The sequence below is a fragment of the Balaenoptera borealis genome (genome assembly GCF_965194805.1).
Source record: "Balaenoptera borealis genome assembly, chromosome: 4".
Taxonomy (NCBI): domain Eukaryota; kingdom Metazoa; phylum Chordata; class Mammalia; order Artiodactyla; family Balaenopteridae; genus Balaenoptera; species Balaenoptera borealis.
This window is the reverse complement of record NC_138861.1, coordinates 9,530,046-9,548,446: the sequence shown is the minus strand read 5'-3', so window position 1 is coordinate 9,548,446 and position 18,401 is coordinate 9,530,046. Positions and strand designations below refer to the sequence as shown.

The 18,401-nt window shown below is 41.5% G+C and overlaps 1 protein-coding gene across 11 annotated transcripts in view; it reads left to right on the top strand.

Moving 5' to 3' along the window:
* ABCG2 (ATP binding cassette subfamily G member 2 (JR blood group)) overlaps positions 1 to 18,401 on the top strand; it is a 164,490-nt gene that overhangs the window by 1,271 nt on the left and 144,818 nt on the right. For 7 of the 11 annotated variants that reach the window (XR_014244544.1, XM_082391680.1, XM_082391679.1 and 4 more), the window contains one exon: positions 1,460 to 1,559. Coding sequence is in view for 6 of the 11 variants with exons in the window: in XM_082391685.1 (XP_082247811.1) it covers positions 1,471 to 1,559 (89 nt within the window). In the remaining 5 variants the exon portion in view is untranslated. Of the gene's footprint in view, positions 1 to 1,459; positions 1,560 to 10,743; positions 11,141 to 18,401 lie in introns of all 11 variants that reach the window. The other 4 variants (XM_082391676.1, XM_082391686.1, XM_082391673.1 and 1 more) reach the window with 2 other exon arrangements.

Sequence of the window (18,401 nt, the reverse complement as noted above, 5' to 3'; positions counted from 1 at the left end):
TCTCTCATTTATTTCATCCTGCCTTCGACTTTACCACACCAATGAAACATCTGTCTCAGAGGTCCACAATGACCTCTTACTGGATAAACATAGTGATTCATTTTAGTTTTTATCTTATTTGACATCTCTTCCACATTCAACATTCCTGGCTACTTCCCTCTCATTGAATCAGTCTCCTCTCTTAAGGCTTTCCTGTCACGACTTTTCCTGGTTTTGTCTAAATATCCAGCAGCTGCTTTGATTGTCTCTCTCCCTTTGATTGTTGGTGTTCCCCAGGTCTACCTTTTTAAACCCATTAAACCTGTGTGGAGGGGAAAACTAATTCAGTTTGCAACTGAAACAATAACCACCTGCCCCCTTCACACAGGTGCTTTTCCTACCAACAACTATCATAGCTGGGCAGCAGAAGTGCTTTATGAATAATTGCCGTTTCTTCACACGGAATATTGAAAAACATATACTCTGGGGTCACAATTTAATCAAATCAGTAATTTTTACTGCTTCATCAAGGACAAAAAAAAAAAAATCCACCCTCTTCTTGTGGTGTACTCTCCTTGTGTGAGCCAATGCGTTCTCATGACTTCACCCATCACGTGCATACTGATAACTTCCGACTATTTTCCCAGCCCAGATTTCTCTCCTGGGTTCCACACTCAAATGTCCAGACATGGGCTGGAAATGTCTGCTCAGAGGTCCTATAGGTGCCTCAATTCAACATATCCAAAATGGAATTCCCACCCAAACCAGCCCTTCTAGTCTGCCCATCTTGATGAATGGCAGTGCCTCTCACTCAGACCTTCGCATCTGTAATTTTCCTCCTTCACGTCTGTAATTTTCTCCTCCGCTCCATCCTTAGCGCCATTTCCTTAGATCCAGCTGATACTGTGGCTTCCCAACTGATTTCTTTGCCTTCAGGGTCACCCCTTGTCCATTCTCCACACGGTGATCATCACACACTCATGTTTGCGTTTTTTCAATCTCACCTCCCAGATAAAGTAAAAGTCTTCAGCATTGCATAAAAGACCCTTCCTTCCTGGTCTGTTCCCTGCCCCGGCTCCCTTGTAATTTTTTCTACTTCTAACCTTCCTTCTTAAGCTTTATCCCGGTCTGTGTATGTTTTTCTCTCTCCCTGTAACACATCTCCCCACTTCTTTCCCAGGCGAACTTCAAATGTCATTTCCCATGGGATGTTTATTCTGCCACTCCTCCAGTTGAAGTCTCCCTTTCATTTATTCCTATGACATCCAATACTTACTTCTATCCTAACACTTACTACCCTATATCAGAACTCTTTTCTTCCCTGTCTTCACCTTGAGACTGTGAATTCTTCGAGGGCAGGGACCAGGTCTCTTTTCTAGATAATCCTAACAGCACAGCAGGCATTCAGTAAGGTTTGGAATGCATGAATGACATACTTAGAATAGAGAAGTTATTGTCTCATTCCTGATCTTTATCTTAGCACTGAAGAGTATGCCCTTCCAAAGTGATGAATCATGCAAAGAATGGTTACGACGAGAAACGAAACCCTCAGATTTCTTCAATTACAACCAAGTGGGCAGGTGAGTCCAGCGCCACTGTTTTAAGATCTTGTTCAGTCGGTTCTAGCGAGTTAGGCTGGCAGAGCTGAGAAAGCATGACGGTGGTACCTGAAGTAAGAAACAATGACAATGTAAGAAGATCCAAGCCTAAGGGTCTTTGTAGGTCCTGCCAAAACATCTTTACGCTGTGATATTTCCGTGAAGGTAAACATACTCTTAAGGATCAGAGAAAAGTGAGAAGCTTGTCTACTGCCGAAGTCTAAAGCCAAATTCATGAAAGAGAATCCCGACCCCAAAGTGTCAATTTGGAAAGTCAGAGAATAGTAGCATCAGGTTTTCTAATAGTAAAAGCTCTTGCTTTCAAGATGACACAGTTTGTTAGGTGTCACACGAGGAACTGTTCCAAGCTGTACCCCATAGGTCACTATGCAGTTTTTGAGGACAGGGCCTAGGCGGTTTTACTCAGTCGTACACACACACAGCACCTGTCACCATCCTGCTACAGTGGGCACTCAGCTTGCTGAATGAAGGAAGGAATGAATAAATGTGCTCTGCCATAGGGGTGTAGATGAGAGGGAAGAGCACTGTCGTTTCTCCAAAGATGGAAAGCTTTAGTATTTCTGGGGAAAATAAATATTTACTTCGAAAAAAAACTTTATCAAAGCAAAGGCAAAAAAATGTTTTAGATGTCTGAAAGATCTGTGTTAAGTTGCTGAATCAGTCGTCGCTATTTCAGAGGATGATGGAAACTTATCTTCTGAAATGTTGGCATGTCTGCATAAGAGGTGTCAGGGCCAAATGGTCCAGTCTGGAGTTGCCTGAATCCTGCCCTCCTTACCTGCATAACTGAGCAAGTTACTTGAACCAGTTATTTAACAAATGACTCATTTTCATCATCTGTAAAATGGGGATGATTATACCACTTACGGTTGTTGAGAGACATGATAGTTAATACAGAACCTTCGAAGTAGCATATCTCTTTTTCTGCCACTAATTCCTATCTCTCTAGGTGTCATTTTGCTTTTCAGTAAATGTTTCTCTGTGGGTTTTTGTTTTTTCCCTCCCCTTCTGTGCCTTCTTCCCCTCTCACTACCCTTCTACTTTTTTTTTTTTACTATCTCTCTCCCTGCCTGACTGAATTTTTTCTTAATATTCTCATACTTCTCCCTCACTCACCTAAAAAATGACTGATGGCTATGAACTTTATAAACCTACAGAATAAGAAACTTAATAATGACTATTAAAACCCTATTTTCTTTTTCCCAAACTAATTTCTGATCTCTGCCATATTTAGGCATACTTTTTTTTATATTTAAAAAATCAGTGAAAACATTCATGTTAATTTAGTTCTGATTTTCGTCACCTAATATAACTTTATACCGAAGGGGATCAGGATATGCCCCCCCTACCCCCAATATGCCCCTTTGGCATGAGGATTAATTTGAGCTGAAGGCAATTAAGAATCAACAGATGCAGGCCTTCCCTGGTGGCGCAGTGGTTGAGAATCCGCCTGTCAATGCAGGGGACACGGGTTCGAGTCCTGGTCCGGGAAGATCCCACATGCCCCGGAGCAACTGGGCCTGTGAGCCACAATTACTGAGCCTGTGCGTCTGGAGCCTGTGCTCCGCAACAAGAGAGGCCACGATAGTGAGAGGCCTGTGCACCGCGATGAAGAATGGCCCCCACTTGCCGCAACTAGAGAAAGCCCTCGCACAAAAACGAAGACCCAACACAGATATTAAATAAAATAAATAAATTAAAAAAAAAAGAATCAACAGATGCAGAAAGAAGCCTTCTCACCATTTCCCTTATCTAAGAGCAGAAACTTCTGAGAAATGAGACTGTCATAAATTCCCTCTTCAGCATGAGCTTACTCCTAGGAGAGAGATCAAAAGTAAATAGGCCGTAAATCTCCTCTCTGGGAGTTTCGTGGCCATGAAGGAGATGGAAAAGCCCACTTGCATATTCATAAATATTATCACAGGCTTTCTTATCTCCAGTTTATTCTCCTAAAAATCCTTTTCTTTCCTATGGAAACCTACTTGTTCTTTCCATAGATTTTTCTCCGTCTCCCTCTTTCCCCTAATAAGTTCGGTAGATAAGCCTCTGTCTTTAACCAGTTAGCGAGCTACTAGCTGCTTCCATATGAATAAGGCTTTTTTCTCCTGTTGTCTTTTGTCAGTTTAATTCAGAGGTCCCCAGGAACTCAACCTAAGAGGGTGTTACAGCAAAAGTTTTTTCTCCTCGAATACTTCATATGCCATGATCAATACAGACCATATACTTGTTAATTTTTATGATTATGGTATCATATACCACAGTTTGTCACATTCTCCTCTTGTGGGGCACGTTGATGTTGCTGATTTTTTATTCTTTTTTAAGCATCTCCTTCCTTTAGGACACTTCCCTTGCGCTCTCTGCTACATAAGATATATACAAACATACAAATGCGTAATTATGGAAACATACAAAATTTGCTGCATTTGTTGTCTAGATCTTCAGTCTTGTGAAAAAAAAGTAAAACGGAGACAGGCTGGGGCCCGGGACGCTTAGTTGCAGTGTTACATTCTCGCACCTGGACACACCTCTCATCCGGCAACAAAATACAAAGAAACTCTATGGGACTAAAAATAACTGCGTGCATGCGCAGTTGGGGCAAATTCTGGACCCAAAAGATACAAAGAGACCAAAAAAAAACCCCAGCTGCCACTTCTGAAGAGTTGAGAGCAGAAACAGGGTGCCGGGAGCAAAAACAGGGTACTGAGCATGTCCCGGGCACCTGGCACCACCAGAGGGGCGGGCAGAGCACCTAAGCCACCCCTCTGGCCGGACCCCTGGTCACAGCACTACCGTCAGCCCGTTTAAGGAGCCAGCTCGCCCCCCGCCAGGGAGCAAGCAGGCAAGGGAAACTGTTCCTCGTTCTCGCTGCCCCGCGCTGCTGCAGGGGCCCCAATAAAGCCTCGCCCGAATTGCTTGTCTAGCCTCTAGTCAATTTCTATCGCTTGCGGAAGGCCAAGAACCCTGGTCGGTATCAAAACGAGGCAGTGCTGCCTTCCAGAGAGTCTCTCTTGTCTGTAGAGCTGATCAAGGTACCAGTCATGAACTATTGTACCTAGATTGCTTGAACTCTAAACGTTTATTGACAGCTGCACAAACTTGCGGGGAAATACAGAGAGGTGAGGTTGGTCTGCCCAGTAAAAAATGGTTGCTTTGATTTGAGCTTCCCTCTCCCAGAGCTGCTTCTGTCCCCAGTTCAGTACACAACAAGTTCGAAGAGTTTACAAGGAGAGTGTGTCACGATTACTGCTTTTCCGTTGTAGCTTTTGGCTTTTAAAATTCAGAAGCACTGTGGAAGCAGGTTTGGTGTTTCAGAGTTCTGCCACAAGTGTTAATTTTAAGTAATGTTCATAGCCTCAGTTTATGTTGTCATTTGGTTCATAATGATGATCATAAACCTCGGTTAAATGATTACCGTCTGAACAGCACCGTACTATAGGACTACAAAAGCCTAAGACGTGGCCCTTAACTCTGAGTAGTTGATAATTGACAAAGTGAGAAACCCAGACTATGAGTGCTGAGGGACTTGTACATAACCATTGAGAGTCTTGATAATAAAAGTATGCAACATAGGATTTTTGACTCTTTGTAAACAATTCCTGAGTTTGCTTCTGAATCTTAAAATTTGGAGCAACTTTTCCATACCCTGGAACATAGGAATAGATTATCATAAATTTACATGAATGCACTCTAGTGGATTCTGAAGACTCCATCATAAGCCAACATAGGCTGGGAAACAAAACAAAACAAGTTTGGGATAATATCAAAGACCCTTCCATCATTTTCAAATGGCTTAGCTAAGGACTGCTCTCTGTTAACTGCCTCTCCGAGCACTGAGGAATGGTTAAAGCCAGGGGAAAAACAGGACTGGCAAAATACTTGCCTGGGGACCACCTTCCCAACCTCCCCACCCTCATAATTTGGATTGGCTTCCTCCTACGCCATACTACGGATTCTGATAAAAGTCTTCTCTAGCTAAAGGACTTTACTGTTCTTTGAATTAGAGGATGAAGCTGGCTGTTTGAAACCTTTCTCACTTTCCCTATTCCAAAGGGTTCAGTATCTGCTCAAACAAGATCAGGAATTCACTGATCCATCTACATCCTTAGGGACATGCATATTTTTGAAAGATAAAGGAGGCCTCCAAGAATTAGACATGAGTTTTGCTACAACTCTTCACTTTTGCACAGTGCTTCCTTTATAAGAAATAAGGGATCTTCACTGGTTCTTTGCCTTTGTAAAGAAATAGCTGGGGATTTCACAGAAGTTCCTAGGAGTGGTTGGTTTATTCCTAGTTGTTTGAAAAATAGGTGTTCCAGGGTAAGATAATATGCACTGTTAGATAGTGTGCCTAAGTCAGTAGAAGGGCTTCCATTTAAAGAGCTTCCTTCCCATAAGTTTTATCTTATTTAAGAGCTTTAAACCAGAGGTTTTCAAATCTTGTTCCACAGAACCTGGGGGGTCGTTAAACATTTTATTCTGACTTTCTGTTTGTGAGATTGTGGATATCTTTGATTTTAAAAGTACATGAATATATTCTTGTGAAGATTTGTGAATTGATTAATATATTTTATCAAGTACCTACTGGTATACCAGGCACAATTCTGGGGACTAAGGCTATATCAATGAACAAAGCAAATGAAAATTCATGTCCACATAGAGCTTAATTCTAGTGGAAGGAGAAAAACAAACATAATAAGTAAGGAAATTACATAATATGTTAGAAGGTGATAATTGCTATTAACAAAAATAAGATATGGTAGATCAAGAATGCTAGTAGGAGGAACTGCAATTTTTTTTTTGAATTCTCATAGTTGACTTTATTTTTAAAACATCTTTATTGGAGTATAATTACTTTACAATGGTGTATCAGTTTCTGCTTTATAACAAAGTGAATCAGCTATACATATACATATATTCCCATATCTCTTCCCTCTTGCGTCTCCCTCCCTCCCACCCTCCCTATCCCACCCCTCTAGGTGGTCACAAAGCACTGAGCTGATCTCCCTGTGCTATGCGGCTGCTTCCCTCTAGCTATCTGTTTTACATTTGGTAGTGTATATATGTCCATGCTACTCTCTCACTTCGTCCCAGCTTACCCTTCCCCTTCCCTGTGTCCTCAAGTCCATTCTCTAGTAGGTCTGCGTCTTTATTCCCATCCTGCCCCTAGGTTCTTCAGAACCTTTTTTTTTTTAGATTCCATATATATGTGTTAGCATACGGTATTTGTTTTTGTCTTTCTGACTTACTTCACTCTGTATGACAGACTCTAACTCCATCCACCTCACTACAAATAACTCAATTTTGTTTCTTTTTATGGCTGAGTAATATTCCATTGTATATATGTACCACATCTTCTTTATCCATTCATCTGTCGATGGACACTTAGGTTGCTTCCATGTCCTGGCTATTGTAAATAGAGCTGCAGTGAATGTTGGGGTGCATGTGTCTTTTTGAATTACGGTTTTCTCAGGGTATATGCCCAGTAGTGGGATTGCTGGGTCATATGGTAGTTCTATTTTTAGTTTTTTAAGGAACCTCCATACTGTTCTCCATAGTGGCTGTACCAGTTTACATTCCCACCAACAGTGCAAGAGGGGAACTGCAATTTTAAGTTGGGAGGTCAGGTAGGCCTCGTGAGAAGTTACCATTTGAGGAAAAGCTTGAAGGAAGTGAAAGAATGAGCCAAATAGATAAATAGGGGAAGAACTTTCTAGGGAAAAGGAGCAGCTAGGGCAACGGCCATGAGGTGGGTCCGTGTATGTATATTTGAGGTATAACAGGGAGATATGTCTCACTACATTGCAATCAGTAAAGGGGAACATGAGATGAGAGGAGTAGGGGTGGAAGATACAGATTGTTAAGGTCTTTGGCTTTTACTCTAAGAGAAATAGGAAAATAGATGAATACATGGTGGGAAGTCTTTAAACAACAGAGATGTATATTTTCAAAAAAGTATCCCCACCTCCTAATCCCATACTTCCCAGACATTGCTGCCATTTTGGGTCATATCTTTCCAAAGGTTTTTCTATGTGATTACATACATAGATGGGTACATATAGAAATACATAGTTTTGTTTTGTGAGGGCATGTGTGTGTGTGTCTGTCTACATGGGTGCATTTTAACATAAGTGAACTTATGTGCCCTGTGTTAATCAGCAACTTGCTTTTTATAATTAATATGTCTTGGAGATCTTTCTTTGTCAAGACAGTACATAAATTTCTATCTCATTCTTTATTGTATAACATTCTATTGTATGCATATGCTACATTTTGTTTAACCATACCTATATAGGTAAATATTTAGGTTCTAATTTCTCTCCTTTGCTCCCTTCCTCCTTTCCTTCCCATATTGAATTACTATTGTCTTAATATTACATTTAATAACATAAAATTACATGTTACATGAAACATGGGAGGAATTTGAAAATTAAAGTTTGTGTTACCTTCTTTCAGAAAAGCAATATGTGTTTCCTACATTGGAAACACTTAGATTTACCTCCATGGAAGAAAGGCCTCAGTTACTTCTTAAGCAAGGACTTATCTAATGTTTATTGTTTGGAATAAATGGGAATCATGAGAGTTTGAGCCCAGTTACTCTGAGCTTTGCTAAGAGTTGACTCAGTCAGCTTACCCAAGTCGACCGTGGGTCTATATCAGTAGGAAGCAAGGATCCAGCGTCCAAAATCTGCGTCTTCTATGCTGGGCACTCTTTTTTCCAACTACCTACAGCCTGCGCCAATATGCCATTCAGCCAGCCCTGTTGTTGGCGCACGTGTGTAAGTCTCGTCTACCCAACCTTGATGTCAGCCCCCCGAGGACAGGACTGTGCCTTAAATTCTCACAGCGTCGAACTGATCCCTAGAATCATGGTTATTTAGTTTTAACGTATTTTTTTAATTATCCCTAAAATTGTATTTGCCAAGTAAGTTTTATTTGGTTTAGAATAAATCTTGGGATAAAATTTCTGCCATCTCTATGGATATGTTAGCATTTCTTTTAAGTTTATCATTTTGCACTAGTCTGTTTTCCCCCCCAGGCCTTGCCTGTATACAGACAATTGCACTGTTAGTGTAATACACACATGCCTTGCTCAATTAAATACCAGGCAGGATACAGGTACCTCTGCTTTGTCCATGCTTACATCACAGCAAAAGGGTCAACTGTGCAATAACTAGAAAATTATCACACAGAATCACAGTAATATCATATAAATAATTTCACACTTATTTATGTTTATGATAAAGAACGGGATGAAAGTTGAATCCTCGCTGCTACCCAGTTGGTGTCAATAAATGCTGGTTCCTCTCTTCTCCCTTCAAAAGGAAATAATTAGCCTTATTTAAAAGGGAGAACACAGTTAAAAGAATTTCAGATATATCCACATATGGCAGAAATTTTATTCCAAGGTTTGTTCTAAACCTTTTCCCTAGCTGGAATAAAGAATAATCTCACACGTATTTCAAATGTGTGAAGATTTGTTGTGTTGTATGATTAAAATGCAAATTTATTTAAAAGAGCTATCTAAGCTAGTGGGGAGCAGCCGCATAGCACAGGGAGATCAGCTCGGTGCTTTGTGACCACCTAGAGGGGTGGGATAGGGAGGGTGGGAGGGAGATGCAAGAGGGAGGGGGTATGGGGATATATGTATATGTATAGCTGATTCACTTTGTTATACAGCAGAAACTAACACATTGTAAAGCAATTATACTCGAATAAAGATGTTAAAATAAATAAATAATAAATAAGCTATCTATGTTATTCTTGGTGTCTGAATTATATTTTCTCTGAGGGGTAAAGTGCAACTACTACCATGAGGGAGGAGGGATCCCCCAAATTAAAAAGTGATCCTCACATTTAAAAAAACCCTGGAGGAGTTATTTCTTAATGATCAGAGTTTCTGTTTGGGGTGATGAAAAAGTTTTGGAAATGGATAATGGTGATGGTTACATAACATTGTGAATGTAATTAATGCCACTGAATCAAACACTTAAAAATGACTAAAATTTTATGTTATATGTATTTTACCACAATAAAAATGATGAAAAGAAATAGATGGGACTTCCCTGGTGGCACAGTGGTTAAGAATCCACCTGCCAATGCAGGGGACACGGGTTCAAGCCCTGTTCCGGGAAGATCCCACATGCCGCAGAGCAACTAAGCCCATGCACCACAGCTACAGAAGCCCATATGCCCTAGAGCCCGTGCTCCGCAACAAGAGAAGCCACCGCAATGAGAAGCCCGCGCACCACAACGAAGAGTAGCCCCCGCTCGCCGCAACTAGAGAAAGCCTGCACACAGCAACGATGACCCAATGCAGCCAAAAAAAATTTTAAATATAAATAAATAAATTTGAAAAAGAAAAGAAAAAAAGAAATAGATGGAATTTCTTAACAACATCAAGATTTTTTAAACTTGCATTTCATTTCAATAAATATTTATTGACTGCCTGAGCTGTGCTTAGGTATGCACAGTAGAGAGGAAAATCAGGATAGTGACTTGACTATAAAGAGGACTTCCAGCAAGGCAAGTTCAGTAATCGGCATTTCATGTATCTCATGATATTGTTATGCCAGCTCTCTAAGGAAAGCATTATTGTTACCACCATTTTATGTTGAGAAACCTTGGATTAAAAAACTGGTCACGGGAGGTAAAGAGTGGAGCCAGAAGCTCTTAGTATGTGTCATATTTTGTCACTTGACATCCTTCCTTCATGTTTTCAGAATATGAAATGCCTATTAATACAACCTTAACTTCTGTTATACTTCTGGTTTAGAAAAGAGCATTAGAAGGATAGCGTGTTCCAAATATAGCTCCTCTCTTCAAATCTGTAGTGGGCTTTTGCACTGAAACCTAATGCTGTCTGTGTTTTGGTTTTTTTCACTTCCTTTCCAAATCTGTGTTATCTTCCTGCTTGTATTCTTTTGCTAGAAGACAGAGCTTATGAAAGGAGACCCGTTACGTCACGTCTAGCAAAAGACAGGAAGTTTACACAGAGCAAAACTATTTGCTAGAATCGGTTTTTATCCTTGCTAAAGTTGCCATTAGTGTCGGAGATACTGTCCTCAGGATTCTCTTGCACAAAGAAAAAGAGAAAAAAATATCTCTCTGACACGTGAATTTCTTCCTTTTCCTATCCCCTTGCCAGGAACGTCGGAAAAGGATCCCAGGCTGGTTAGAGGCTTTAGGTTGTCAGTTTGAATCCCAGTGATCGAGAAGGAAATGCGGTTAATAACCACCTAACAGTGGAGAAAAAAGGAACTCAAGGAGATTGGAGAACCAGACAGTATCCCACGGCTAGCTTATTTGGAAAGCCTCAGTCTTTCTGGTAGTTGCAAGACGTAGCCAGGGGCTGGTAAGTTCCCTCTCTGATACTTTCTCTTGCACCTTGAGAGCTGGCACGAAGGGAAGCTCCTGGACTTTAATAGACGTGGATCTTGGTTGAAGTCTCTGTGGGAAAGCCAACAAGAGTCGAAATCTTCTCAGTATCACCACTGCCTCCCTACCAAGGTGCTTTCCTTCCAACATCACAGATCATAACTGAGGTGAGTTGTTTGTTTTTTTCACATGTTCATACTGAGTGGAGAATCTTGATTCTTTTTTGGTATGTGCTTTTAACAAGTGTGTCAATGAAACCAGTACTTCTCCTACTTGAATGTGTGTATGAATCACCTGGAGATCTTGTTAAAAAGCAGCAGAATTCAGTGGGCCTGAGATTCTGCATATCTGACAAGTTCCCAGGTGACCTCAGTTCCCAGGTTCCCAGGTGACCTGCTGGTCCATGAAACACGAGTAACCACGGCTGACACCCTCTCGGTTTATTGCTTTTGGGGGAAAGGGGTTGGGAGTTGCTGGCAGAATGAAGGTATTTGGCTGAGCACATGATTTGCGTAGAGCGCCTGGGAGGAAAGTCAGACACCATTGTGCCCAGGTTGTACCTGCTTTGATGGACAGGCTCAGAGTTTGGGGGGTTGTGTTAAATAGTTCCTAGATGCGGTAAGCCACGCCACCACAAGCGAGAGAGGATGTTGGTCTACTCCTTAGATCGCATGGGCCACTCTGAGCAGAGCCAGAAATATTTTTGCAGTTTTGGGGAATAAGTATCCACATCATGCCTTAACTGGGGTAGCTAGTGGTCATTTGAACGTTTCAGCTTCAGTTGAAAATCACACATCTAGAAAAATAACTGGTGTCTTCCTCCTCCCATTCGGAGGTGAAGATTGTACAGCGTGCGAATCTGTGAAGCGGTTTAAAGTCAGCTGGAGTATGGAATATGATTGATATGTTTTCTCTTCTCGTGTGAGTGTTCCTCTTTAAATTGAGCAGCTCCCTGTCCTAAATGATACATATTTATCAGAAAGTTGCTTTTAATCCGAAAGCCACAAGCCATGAGGGAAAACAATGAATAACAGGGAGGGTACCTATTCTGTGCCTCCTTGAGGGGAGGAACAAACAACGGGAGAAGAAAAGGGAAAGAAAGGCAAGTTGTGGCCAGGAAAGTCAGGTGTGCAAAGTGAACACAAGAAACCCCAGCCTGATAATAGAATTTTTTCCCTCACATGCATGGGAGTTTTTCTAGAGCAGTAGCTTGCGTCTTCCTCAGCTAGAAAAATGTGCTTGAGACAGAATAGGTAAATTAAAAATTGCATTGTTTTAATGAACATGCTGGAACTATTTGTCATTGAGTCAAGGACAGTCAATGGAATCAAAGGTCAGTGGCATGAACAGGCCTGGTGAGGCTCAGTATGAATCCATTAAACCATCCCAGACCGAGGGGAGTTGCTTTTGTTTGAAATAAACATCAAATAACATTCCTTTCCATTATGGAGCATAATGGGGGTGTTACTTAAAAATTTAACAACTTACATGGCACAAACACTGACTAATCAGAACAGAAGCTGCTGTAAACAGCCCACACCACAGCAGACCACTGACAGGCGGTAAGAAGTGCGCAGGGCTGAGTATCAGCCTAAGCTAAGTTTTCATGAACTTTTATGGGGGGAGAAATTGTAAAGCTACAGATGAGTTTAGAGACCTATAATCATAGTCCTAACCACCATCTGTCAGCACTTTGGCCCCATTCTCTCAGGTGAGGCCACTTCCCTGTCTTTCCAAGCCCGGAGCAACCCCTCATTCCGCCTGTGTATCTCCTGCAACCTTCACTAAAGAAAGTAGGGATCTCTTCAGTCACTGCAGGTGACTCAAAATCCTATCCATTTCCTGAGTAGAAGGGAAAATGCGTTTATTCTTTTGTAAACAGATACAGCAGAAAATGCAACTTGATCAGCACGCTATCCTTCCATACAAAGCATTGTCACATATCTTACCCTGCTTGATTTTTCACAACCGTCATGGGGTACATACACGTCAAGGGGATTATTATTTTTACCTGTCAGTGAAGAAACTGAGGCTCCAGTTAAGCAATTTCTGAAAAGTCACACGGCTGGTTAGTAGGTGTGTTGGATTTAAACTTGCCCGTTTGCTGTAAGTTCAGGTTTGTCCTGTACTTTCCTTCATCCTGTCAAGCATCCTCTCAAAACCTATGACAACCGTTATTGCTCTCTGCTAGGATTTGTTTGCTTTTCATGTCAAAATTTGAAACCTTTGTGCATTAAAAAGAATCCTGTTTCTACTTCTTCTGTCAAAATTATCTACGTTTGTCATAACCTTTGCATCCATTAGCACCTCTACTCCCTAGGAATAAGCATTTTAGAGCAGGGCTTCTCAAACTTTATTGTGATTGAAAATCACCTGGGGAGCTTGCTAAAACTCAGATTCCTGGGCCCTAACTTCAGAGATCTGATTCAGTAGGTCAGGGCCCAGGCCTGAGAATTCGCGTGTCTAATAGCTCCCAGGTGATTTTAATGTTACCATCCGGAGACCATGCTTTTAGACTACAGGCATAGCTTCGGTCAGTATTTTTAAATAACATATTTGTGGTTTAGTGAGGAGGCTTTGTGTGCTTCACAACAGAGATTATAGAGTCAGAATTCCTGGGTTTGAATATTGATGGCATCACACTTAGAAGCTGTGCGATCCTGGGGGACTTAACCATTCTGTGCCTCAGTTTCCTAATCTGTGAAATGGACACAATGATACCACCTACCTCATATGGTGGTTGTGAGGATTACATGACTTAACAGTGCCAGGCACAGACTATCTCTGTATGTGTTCGCTCTTATTATTTCTAAGTCTTGCTCAATTCATAATTATACTTTATAGCAGAAACACCGACAGCAAGAAGATATTGCGTGAGCAGGTATCAAATGCTGTTCTTCGATGTAGATGTTACCCCAGGACTTCATCATGAGTTAAACATGTTCTTACGTGTGTATAAGTAGATGTCCTGAGCTGTCAGCTAGCACTTCCCACCGAGGGGATGGAGAGCAGATGCTGATGAGAAGTTGGCAAGGGCCCGATCACGCAAGGCTTTACATATCATCTTAAAAGCTTGAACTTGACTCTGACAGTGATGAAAGCCATCAGTGTAGTTTGAAGCTGGGGGATGCCATCAGAATTGCATTTTAGAAATGTCTCCTGCTTCAGTATGGAGGCCAGTTTGGGAAAAGGTTAGACTACAGGCAGAGAGCTGTTTAAATAGACTGTTGCAACCATCATGGAGAGAATTAATAAAGGCTCAAACGAAGGCAGTAGAGTAAAGCTCAGAGCAGGAATCCCATGGTTCAGGTGATGGAATGTAGCGTATGCCATGACTCAGAAAGGAAATGTGATACTGTGTTAAAACTCCTTCGCTTTTGCCTCTTCTCTCCATCGAAGCTCCAGGAGGCTGCGGACTGAGCCTAACTTCTATGTAGTCCCAGCCCCTAACTCCTAGTAGGTCTTTGATGGATGTTCAGTAAGTGAATGGATGAGGGAGAATAAATCACATCCTCCTTGTGGTCAAAAAGCGTCTATGTGATCTGGCCCCTGTATATCTCTCCAGCCTCATCTCCCTTCTCTCTCATCTTTGTTCTTATCACACTGGCCTTCCTTAAGGCCTTTGAAAACGCCCAACGGTGATCGCCAGTCCAGAGGGTATCAAACTACTGTCCTTGGGGCAAATTTGTCTTGCCACCTATTTTTTTTTATTGAATGAAATATTCTTTAAATTCTATAGTGCTTCACAGTTTTCGAAAGTTTCACACAGATGATTTCATATATCCCATAATAACCCCCCTTTTTGTAATCCCCCTCCTCCTATATTGCCCCCCTTCCCTCTCCCCACTGGTAACCACTAGCTTGTTCTCTATACCTGTTAGTCTACTTCTTTTTTGTTATATTCACTAGTTTGTTGTATTGTTTAGATTCCACATATAAATGATATAGTATTTGTCTTTCTCTGTCTGACTTATTTCACTTAGCAAAATGCCCTCCAAGTCCATCCATGTTGATGCAAATGGCAAAATTTTTCATCCTTTTTAATGTCTGAATACTATTCCATTGTACATATATACACCACATCTTCTTTTTCCATCCATCTGTTGATGGACACTTAGGTTGCTTCTATACGCTGGCAATTGTACATAATGCTGCTATGAACACTGGAGTGCATGTATCGTTTTGGATTAGGGTTTTTGTTTTTTTTTGGATATATACCCATCAGTGGAATTGCTGGGTCATACGATAGTTCTATTTTTTTTTAATGTTTCTTTAATTTTTTAATTTATTTTATATTTACTTTTGGCTGTGTTGGGTCTTCGTTTCTGTGCGAGGGCTTTCTCCAGTTGCGGCGAGCGGGGGCCACTCTTCATCGCGGTGCGCAGGCCTCTCACCATCGCGGCCTCTCTTGTTGCGGAGCACAGGCTCCAGACGCGCAGGCTCAGTAGTTGTGGCTCACGGGCCTAGTTGCTCCGTGGCACGTGGGATCTTCCCAGACCAGGGCTCGAACCTGTGTCCCCTGCATTGGCAGGCGGATTCTTAACCACTGCGCCACCAGGGAAGACCTGATAGTTCTATCTTAGTTTTTTGAGAACTCTCTATACTGTTTTCCACAGTGACCGCACCAATTTACATTCCCACCAACAGTGAAGGAGGGTTCCCTTTTTTCCACATCCTCACCAACTATTGTTACTTGTGACGGGTGTGAGGTGATAGCTCATTGTGGTTTTGCTTTGCATTTCCCTGATGGTTAACGATTTTGAGAATCTCTTACCACTTATTTTTATAAAGTTTTATTAGAACACAGCCACACCCATTTGGTTATGTATTGTCTATGGCTACTTTAGTGCTACAGTAGCAGGGTAGAGTAACTGTGACAGAGACCACATGGCCTGTGAAACCCAAAATGTTTACTGTCTGTCCTTTTACAGAAAAAAGTTTGCCAATTCCCTGCTCTAGTTCTTTGGAATTGCTGTGACCTCTGATTTAAAACTCTACCCTCGGGAATTCCCTGGCAGTCCAGTGATTAGGACTTGGTGCTCTCAATTCCCGGGGCACCGGTTCAATCCCTGGTCAGGGAACTAGGATCCTGTAAGCCATGTGGTGCAGCCCCCAAAAAACAAACAAAAAATCCTCTACCCTCAGCAAAGCTACAGTAATTGAAACTGTGGTATTGGCATAAAGACATACAGACCAATGGAACAGAAAAGAGATCCCAGAAATAAACTCTCATATATAGGGTCAAATGATTTTCTGCAGAGGTACTAAGACCATTCAGTGGGGAAAAGACAGCCTTTTCAACAAACGGTGCTGGGAAAACTGGATATCCACATGCAAAAGAATTAAGTTAGACCCTTATCTTATACCATATACAAAAATTAAGTTAAAACGGATCAAAGACCCAAACGTTAAGAGCTAAAAGTGTAAAATTCTTAGATGAGGACATAGGGGAAGAGCTCATGACATTGGATTGGCAGTGATTTCTTGAATATGACACCAAAAGCACAGGCAACAAACAAAAGGCTAGATAAATTGGACTTCATCAAAATTTTAAAGTTTTATTCATCCAAAGACATTATTAAGAGAGTAAAAAGACAACCCACAGAATGGCAGAAAATATTTGCAAATCGTATATCTGATGAGGGGTTAATATCTAGGGTATAAAGAACTCTTACAGCTCAGTAGCAATAAAAGCCAAACAACCCAATTAAAAAAGGGTAAAGGATGCGAATAGACATTTCTCCAAAGAAGATATACAAATGGCCAATAAGCACATGAAAAGATGTTCAACACCACTAATCATTAGAGAAATGTAAGTCAAAACCACGAGATATCACTTCATACCCACTAGGATGGCCCTAATTTAAAAAAAAAAAAGGAAAACAGCAAGTATTGGCATAGATGTGGAGAAACTGGAACCTTTGTGCTTTGCTAGTAGGACTGTAAAATGGTGTAGCTGCTATGGAAAACAGTTTGGCGTCTCAAATTAAACAGAGTTCCCATATGATCCAGCAATTGCACTTCTGGGTATATACCAAAAGAATTGAAGGAGGGCACTCAAACAGATAGTTGTACACCCGTATTCATAGTAGCATTATTCACCGTAGTCAAAAGGTGGAAGCAAACCAAGCGTCCATTGACAGATGAATACCACAAAGTGTGGTATATGCATACAATGGAATAGTATTTCTGCCTTAAAAATTTTGACACATTCTACAGCATAGATGAATCATGATGACATTGTGCTAAGTGAAATATACCAGCTATCAAAGGACAGATATTGTGGGACTTCCCTGATGGCGCAGTGGTTAGGAATCCACCTGCCAGTGCAGGGGACATGGGTTCAAGCCCTGGTCCGGGAAGATCCCACATGCCGCGGGGCTACTAAGCCCATGCAACACAACTACTGAGCCTGTACTCTAGAGCCCGCGAGCCACAAATACTGAGCTCGCATGCCACGACTACTGAAGCCTGTGCGCCTAGAGCCCGTGCTCTGCAACAAGAGAAGCCACCGCAGTGAGAAGCCCGCGCACCGCAACGAAGAGTAGCCCCCGCTCGCCGCAACCAGAGAAAGCCCGCACGCAGGGTGCACGCAGCAACGAAGACCCAACACGGACGAAAATAAATAAATAAATAACTTTATTTTAAAAAGACAAATATTGTATGATTTCACTTACATGCGGTACCTGTAGTGGTCACATTCATAGAAACAGCAAGTAGAATGATGGCTGCCACCAGTAGGAGAGTGAAGTGAGCAGTTACTGCCTAACGGGGACAGAGTTTCAGTGTGGGAAAATGAAAAAAGTCCTGGAGATGGATTGGTGGTGATGGTTGCACAACAATGTGAATGTACTTAATGTCACAAAACTCTACCCTTAAAAATGGTGAATTTTGTGTTATAGATATTTTACCTCAATAAAAGGAAAAAACCCCTCCTACCCTCAGGTCTTTGCATGGCTGGTTCTTACTTATTTTTCAATTTTCAACTAAAATGGTATCTCCTCAAGGAAACCTCCCATTACTTTATGTGACTTCCTTGTAGGACGTATCACTATCCGAAATGACCTTATTAATACATTTATATACATATTTATCATCTGGCTTCATTAGAATGTAAGCTTCCTGAGGATGGGGTCTTTGTTATTACAAGGTGTATCCTAATGCTTAGTTCTTGGCTCATAGTAGACGCTCAATAAATATTTGTGGTTTAGGGGAACAAAACCTCCTACCCTGAAATGTGTCTCCGCGGCTTGAGAATTATTTTGGGCTGATTGTTTTTAAGAAATAAAAGGCTCAGGAAGTCTTTCTTTTTACCTCCCCCTTAACTGCCTAAAAGAATTTAGATAAAGGGCCTGGTCCAGGAAGAGCAGTACCACCCGAGATATCTATAAAGAATAGGGGCTAGGTGGGGTAGGGGGAAGCTGGCAG